We start from the raw sequence: 8144 nt of genomic DNA, 5'->3' as shown, positions 1-8144 counted from the left end.
GCCATGTTCTTACCCATCATTATATATTACCCCTCTCAATATGTTGTAAGGATAAGCATTATTTTAGGAAATGTTTACTTTGGGTATATATGAGTGTGTGAGTGTGTGCGCTAATATTTGTGTTAGGTTGCAATGTAAAATATATTTATTTCTGTGAGTCACAGACAAAAATGTCTAAAACCTACTGCTCTAGCAATAGTATTGCTGAATTATATATCTTCAACCTCACTAGGATAATGCTAAATTACTCTCTACAACAATTTTACCAAATCAGATTCCCACCAGCAGTGTGAGAGTAACCTGTGTTCTATATCTTCACCTGAACTTAATAGTGTCAGGCTTTTAATATGCTGCCAATCCAAACGGTGTGAAATCATATCTTACGTGGTTTTAAATTGTATCTTTCTGATTTCTATTACATATTTTCATATATTTTAAGTATTCAGATTTTGCCCTTTAAGAACCATCTGTTTATATCTTTTACTTGTATATTATTGCATGCAATACAAATGTATACAATACAACATACAACAACAGCAACTCTTTGAAGGAGCCAGCAGTACAGATGAAGAAACTCAGGCTGGCAGAAACCTTGCTTAAGGTCACTCAGCTAATGGGTTATTGAGTTGGCATTTGAGTCCAGACCCAGGGGACCCGTTAGCCTATGGCTTTTGTTTTATAATACATGCCAGGGACCAAGCCATGCTCATAAAAACAGAAGAAGGGAACAAATAAGATCAAGCATATAACAATATGCCTTGTGTCTAATTAGGTTTTGTGTAATTAACGTAGCTTATGTCTTTGTGTCTTCACGAAAACTTGTGAGATAAAACATGTTATCCTCATTTTACAGGTAAGGAGACTGAGGTTCAGAGAAAGGAAAGATTTGATTGGAGAGGTTAAATTATAGCTAAGAAGAGGCAGAATCACAATTCAAACACAGGTCTGTGTGATTCCAAAGTCCATGCAGGTTACACAATAGTGGTGCCTGTCCATAGATATTCTTGGTATGAGGTAAAGGCCTCCCACAAATCACGTCTGCCTCATTTCCTAGAGCCATGTTTTGACCTCCTGCTTCACCTTCTTCTTAGAGCCCCAACGAACTGCTTCTATTTGGAGATGGCCAGGACTACACTCACTTTTTTTGTTTCTTTTTTTTGTAGAATCCTGGTCTGGGGCAGCCTTAACTAACTGGCCCAGCCTACTGCCTCCCATTAACCAGTCAAATGAGATGAGTTCCCAGCCAACTTCCACAGATTCATCTTCTACTGCCTCTAGACTTCTCTGAGAAAGCCCACTCAGGATCTCAACACCTTCCATGGTAAAACAGAAATTCTTAATCAGAACTGTCAAACTTGACTGCACATTAAAACCACCTACAGAAGTTAAAAAAAAAAAAAAGCCTTGATGCCCTAGTAAAAGCCCAGACCTGTTACATCAGAATCTCTGAGGACAATTCCCAGGCATCCATAATAGTTAAAGCTCCCCAGATGATTATAATGTATAGCCAAGATTGAGAACCACTGTTAAAGCATCTTCTTCAAGTTCCAGTAGCCATACTCACAGTGGTTTCCACATTTTAGTGTTCACGGAAACTTCTTGGAGTATTTGTTACGATTCAGATTTGTGGACCTCACCTCTAGAAAGTCCATGTTTTGGTTTGGACCCAAGAGTCTGCATTCTTAACAATCACCCCAGATAGTTTCACTGCAAGTCAATAGCAGATCACATTTTGGGAAATGCTGCATTAAGGGAAGGGCTACATGGAAGTGGGATGGAAGTAAAAGGTCTCTGGCCCTTTAAGGACTAATTAAGAAACTACCTTTAAAGCTATGGAGCACAGCAAGCAAGGGCTGCTTTTTCTCATCCTAGTGGATAAGGTAAGGGAGCAGGTCCTGGAATGGACCTCTCCTTTAAGGTTACCTCAGCATCCGAGTAAGTGTTATCTTGTTCCTAATCCTGAAGAGCAAGAAGGATATGCTGTGTTGCTCCACCTGTTGTTTCCATTTGTTTTGACGTGAAGAGGCCAAGTTAAGAGACCTCCTTTTGTCCAGAAGATTCTCCCAGAGGAATTGATATAGGGTTGCCTGCTTGCCTTTTATTTTTTCTTGCCCCGTCTTTTGTGGTTGTGGGGCCATATGCAGTTACCTATGTGAAAGGAAAGGCTCGGAGTGACACCCTTTGGGTTTGGGCTGGAGCGTCTTGCTGAACACCACACCTTTCAAGATGGTCCTCCTCAGCATCCTTAGAATTCTTCTTTGGGGACTGTTGCTTTTTATGGAACACAGGGTCCAAATGGCAAAGGTAGGGCAGCCCTCTATTGCCTTCATGGCCGACGCCCCTTCCTTGCCCCTGATTTGGGAGCTGCTAGAAGAAGCTCCTGGCCAGCAGCAGAGGAAGCCCCAGGTCCTAGGGCACCCTTTGCGGTACATGCTGGAGTTGTACCAGCGTTCAGCTGATGCACGTGGACAGCCTAGGGAGAACCGCACCATTGGGGCCACCATGGTGAGGCTGGTGAGACCCTTGGCCAATGTAGCAAGGCCTCTCAGAGGTGAGTTATCATACCACACTGCCCTATCGGGAAGATAAGTGGGGAAAAAGAGTGTAGAGAAAAGGAACCTGTGAGTTTATTGTCAGGCTTCATTACCTAGTGGGTGAGTTGTTTTCTCAGGCTTGGATTTCAAATGATGGAAAAGTTGGAAGAAGATGGCTCCAAGCCTATTTCTCTTTAGCGTCCCAATTTGAGAACAGATTACCTTGGGACCTACCTGAGGAATCTCTCCCAGGCCTCAGGAAAACTGAATGATGTGTCAGCTCCTGTCTTTCTAAGAAAGTCTTATTGCTTGTTATGTCACTGAAAACTATAATTGAGAAACACTCCTATGCATTCTCATTGTGGGGGGGCTCTTTATGTGTGGTTGTATTCTTATAAGGCAAAGAGCACAGGATACTGAATTGGGGAAATTTGCGAGAATAGACAGAAACAAATTAATATCAGAAGTTCTGTATACCTGGTTAGGTGAACATCTGCTATTGTATATAATCCTTAAGGACGACGACTACCATTAGCTGTCATGGAGAAATTAGCCTAATTTTTAAAGATAAAACTAAAGCACAGAAGTCAAAAAACTTGCAACATTCACATAGACAGTGGGTGGCAGAGATAGGATTAGAGAGATTAAGTCTGCCTGATTCTGAAGTTTCCATAATTCTCAAGTGTTTAGATATAGTATGTTGATATCCTTGTATACCAAGCAGTTTTTCTATTGTCCATATTGCTAGCTTGGGTTTTTGGTACTAAAGGCATTTTAGAATTTTCTTTGTTCCCATCATGCTTGATTTTAAAAATGTCTTCATTAGATACTGATTCAGAATACCAGTAGGCTTCTGAAGTACAGGGCTTTCTAGGGAATGCAGAAAGTCATCAACTTCAAGGAAATCTTGGGAACCCGGTGAGATTAATTTTGGGTATTTGCTAGTTTATACTCTCTCTCTTAAATGAAACAACCAATATTCCCTAGCTAACCTTTATGTGAGTTTACCATGTGCCAGGCATTGGGCAAAATCACAAACATCTTCCTTAATCCTCACCACTAGCATAGGAGGTAGGTACTATTAACATAATCATTTTGTAGGTGAAGAAATTGAGGCTCAGAGTAACTTACTCAATCTAACACAGCTAGTAATTGGTAGAGCTGGGTGTCAAACCCAGGTTTTCAGGCTCTAGAGCCAGTGCTCTTAATCATCCTGCTGTGCTGACTCAACAGATTTTAATTGCACACCAGGCACAGTGTTTGGGTTAGGTCTGAAATGGCAAATAATGGTTCCCCTGACCTCTAGAAGCTCCCATTAAGGTATAATGGACAGATAGGTAATCACATAATGGTGTTAGAGCATGACCAATGCTTTGACATTTGACAAGGATAAGCAGTAGGGCTCCCAGGACATGAAAGGAGAAATAGGTCACTGTTTAAAGCCAGCAAAGGGAAGTCGGGAGACAATGAAAGACTTCATTGAAGAGCTAATATTTGAGCTGGACCCTGAGGAAGGAGTAAGGAGACTATGTGTAGAGGCAGAGATAGGCATTCTGACTGAGGAAAGGGAAAATAGCTTGGGGTTGGTGGAGAGTCACTCAACAAATATTTAACACCTACTGAAAGCTAGGCACTGTTTTAGGTGCTGGCATACAGATATGATCAAGACAGGCATGGTTTTCATGGATGAGACAGATATGTAAAAGCAGATAATTGTGAATTGTGGTAAGTGCTATCAAAGAATGAAATTGATTTTGATAGAGAATAACGGATCCTTCCTTTACGTGGGATTGTCAGAGAATGCATCTTTGAAGAGGTGATGTTTGAGTTGAGACCTATAAGATAAGTAACTAGGCATGAGAAGAGTAGAGAGAAGCCTGATTTAGGCAGAGGGAACTATGTGTACTATGGCCTAGAGGGTGGAAACAAGCTTGTCTGACTTGAAGATTAGAAGGAAGATCCGTATGGCTGAAGTGTATTAAGCATTGTGGAGAGTGGCAGGAAATGAGGCTGATGAGAGGCAGAGACTTACAGGCCATTGTTAAGGAATCTGGATTTCATTCTGAGTGCAGTAGAAAGCTGTGCATTATTTGCACAGTTTGTAAAGATGATATGGGGCTAGAAAGGAGGATGCCTAGAATTAGGTCACTGTCTTGGTCTGACTGTTGAACATACTGGCATCTAGGACTCTGGAAAGGATCCAGAAATGGATGACAAGAGTACAGGGACAGATCTCTCCATTAGGAGATGACCCAGCTGAATTGAACTTGCCTGGAGAGCTATGCCAGGTTCTGAGTCAGCCATTTCCCTGAAAAATTCTGAGCAGACCCTTCCTGGCTCTGATCCTTAGCCACTCCACCCTGCTTCAGGAAATATGTGATGTCAAGGTCTGAAAGGAAAGGGCAGTTCCTCACCAGACAGTCTGCTAGAGGTTGGGTTGGGCTCTTTCTCAGGCAGGGTGGGGCAGGTGTATGGGTGGGCCTCTTGGAAAGAAGATTATAGGATGGGAGTGTAGAGTAACTTGAGAAAGCAAATACAAGTTTCGCTTGGGCTCTGTGTGAATGATGTCCAGTGACCCAAACTTGAGGGTGTACTTAGCATAAGTTGAATCTGAGCTATGAAAAAATATCCTGATGCCTCAAGATATTAAAGCACTTCTACATTGACCAGTCCAGGCCTACTGAAAAATCCAAGCTTGTGTATTCAGTGAAGGAGGAAGGTTAGGTAAATAATATGTAAATTAACATGCAAATATTTAGCAGTAAGATGTTTGAAGATAAAAGCAGCCATTTTCTTGCAATGCCTGTTTTTGGTTATCTTTGCTCTGGACCTTTTTTCCAGGAGAGAGTGCAGAAATTCAGAGCACTGTGGGCCCAGCTTTCCAACCTTTTGGCCACTGGATGTCAGCATTACAGTCTGGATTAAAACACTTAATCACCAAGAGGTTTTCAGCTTCTGGTAGAATTCTTAGCAAACAAAATATTTATCTGAACAAGGCCTTGTTCAAAATGGTATTTAGGGGCCTGGTGGTACAATGAATGTACATGAATAATCATTTCCAGTAAGAAATGAACAAGGAGAGACTGAGAGTTAAGGGGAAAATGGTTTAAGAAGGAACAGGTGCTCAAGAAGCAATTCTTTTTTTTTTTTTTTTTTACTTTTTAAAAAGATTTTATTTATTTATTTGACAGAGAGACCACAAGTAGGGAGAGGCAGGCAGAGACAGGGGGAAGCAGGCTCCCTGCTGAGCAGAGAGCTGGATGTGGGGCTCGATCCCAGGACCCTGAGATCATGACCTGAGTCGAAGGCAGGCACTTAACCCACTGAGCCACCCAGGTGCCCCTGAAATAAATTACAATCCTGGAATTCAGTTAACTGTAATCAGCTTTTAAATGTAGCTCAAGATACTGCCATGTTTAAAACAACACAGCTTGAATTCTCCGGATTTTCTAGCTCCAGTTTCTAGCTGTAAAATCTTCAGATCACCTGAGATTTTGGGGAGGGGGGGAGACCCCTCTTGGAAAGCCTGCCCAAGTGCAAAACTTCAGTCCTGATGTTACTGAGGAAGAAGCAATTCTTTTTTTTTTTAATTTTATTTTTTATAAACCTACATTTTTATCCCCAGGGGTACAGGTCTGCGAATCGCCAGGTTTACACACTTCACAGCACTCACCATAGCACATACCCTCCCCAATATCCATAACCCCACCCCCCCTCTCCCAACCCCCCTCCCCCCATCAACCCTCAGTTTGTTTTGTGAGATTAAGAGTCACTTATGGTTTGTCTCCCTCCCAATCCCATCTTGTTACATTTATTCTTCTCCTACTCCCTTAACCCCCCATGTGAAGAAGCAATTCTTAATGTAGAAGGTGGAAATGGCAAAACAGCTGCCCCCACTAGGGAAAAATAGACAAAATTATTTTGTGGCATCGTGGTCCCAGATTTGACGTGATGGCGGGCCATAGATAGTCCCCAATATTGGGCTGTTACCTCAAAGTTTCATCTGTATAATGATATGACAGGAGAACTAATTCTTAGTTCATGCATGTCTCAACAATTATCTTAATTGATCACTTTTAATAGTCAACTAATACTGATCTTCTTCCATACACACAAAATAATTCCATATTTGGGTTTTTTTTTTCTCTCATCCTCTGTTGTGAGTGATCTAAAAATAGAACAAATATCTTTTTAAGGGAAACCTACTTGGGCTCAAATCTTGATTCTACCATATACTGGCTTTGTATGTACTCTGGCATAACTTCTCTGAGCCTCAATTTCTTTGTCTGCAAAATGGTGATAATTACTATCTCATAAGTCTACTTCAGATTAAAGGGCTAATGCTTTAAAACATCTAATAGTAAATGCTTGACAAATGATAGTAATTATTATGGTCTTGCTTTATTTTAAGGGCCGCTTACAGCTATTAGTTTGTATTGAGCAGAGTTGTGAGGGAGATTCAGGCTCCAGGTAAGAAGCTAATCCTCTGCTCTTGTCCCCTCCTGTGCAGGCCCCTGGCATATAAAGACCCTGGATTTTCCTTTGAGACCAAACCAAGTAGCGTACCAACTAGTCAGAGCCATTGTGGTTTACCGCCATGAACTCCATCGAGCTCATTTCCATCTCTTCTGCCACATGCAACCCTGGCTCCAGAAAAGCCAAACCAATCACTTTCTTTCTTCAGGAAGAGGTTTCTCAAAGCCTTCATTTCTGTCCAAAGCTTGGACTGAAGTGGATATCACACAACATGTTCGCCAAAGGCTCTGGAATCCCAAAGGACGCAGGGTTCTACGACTCCGCTTCATGTGCCAGTATCAAAAAGGTAGTGAGATTCTTGAACTTCAGTGGCATGGAACTTCATCCTTGGACACTGCCTTTTTGTTACTCTATTTCAATGACACTCATGAAAGTGTTCAGAAGACCAAACTTCACCCCAGAGGCCTGGAGAAATTCATGGGAAGGGACTCTTCTCTTCTCTTGCGGAGGGCCCGCCAAGCAGACCGTATCATATCTGGGGTCCCTGGCCTCTCTGGGGAACAGGATAGTCCTCAAAGTAAAAAGTGTTCCCTCCAACCTTTCCAGGTCAGCTTCCACCAGCTGGGCTGGGATCACTGGATTATTGCTCCCTACCTATATACCCCAAACTACTGTAAAGGATCTTGCCCTCGAGTACTACACTATGGTCTCAATTCCCCCAATCATGCCATCATCCAGAACCTTGTCAATGAGCTGGTGGACCAGAGTGTCCCTCAGCCCTCCTGTATTCCTAATAAGTATGTTCCCATTAGCATCCTTTTGGTTGAGGCAAATGGGAGTATCTTATATAAGGAGTATGAGGATATGGTTGCCCAGTCCTGTACATGCAGGTGATAGCAAAAGTAAATCTAGCTCAGGTGTTCTGAGAAATTGGAAGAGTGTTAAACATAACAAAACAAATATCGGTGTTAAAGCTGCAAGTGTTCTACCTGTGGTCATCTACCAATTCTTTAGGTTCCATTCCTTGCCCTAAGTGTTACTTAAGTCTCTTCTCCCCATGTATGAGGTCCTCACTTTATACAAACAGTTCTGATACCAAACAGTACAGTTTGACCACTAGTCAGAGCCCTTAAA

General features: G+C 42.0%; 1 protein-coding gene across 1 annotated transcript; it reads left to right on the top strand.

The window, feature by feature from the left end:
• Positions 1-2205: 2205 nt before the first annotated feature.
• Positions 2206-7904, top strand: BMP15 (bone morphogenetic protein 15). Its single transcript, XM_047716372.1, has 2 exons — positions 2206-2551; positions 7045-7904. Exons 1-2 carry the CDS (start codon positions 2227-2229, stop codon positions 7902-7904), a joined length of 1185 nt encoding a protein of 394 aa, XP_047572328.1. The 5' UTR covers positions 2206-2226.
• The last annotated feature ends 240 nt before the right edge of the window (positions 7905-8144 follow it).

This window comes from Lutra lutra, chromosome X (assembly GCF_902655055.1).
Source record: "Lutra lutra chromosome X, mLutLut1.2, whole genome shotgun sequence".
Lineage (NCBI taxonomy): Eukaryota > Metazoa > Chordata > Mammalia > Carnivora > Mustelidae > Lutra > Lutra lutra.
The sequence above is the reverse complement of the archived record's forward strand: the minus strand, read 5'-3'. Positions and strand labels throughout refer to the sequence as shown.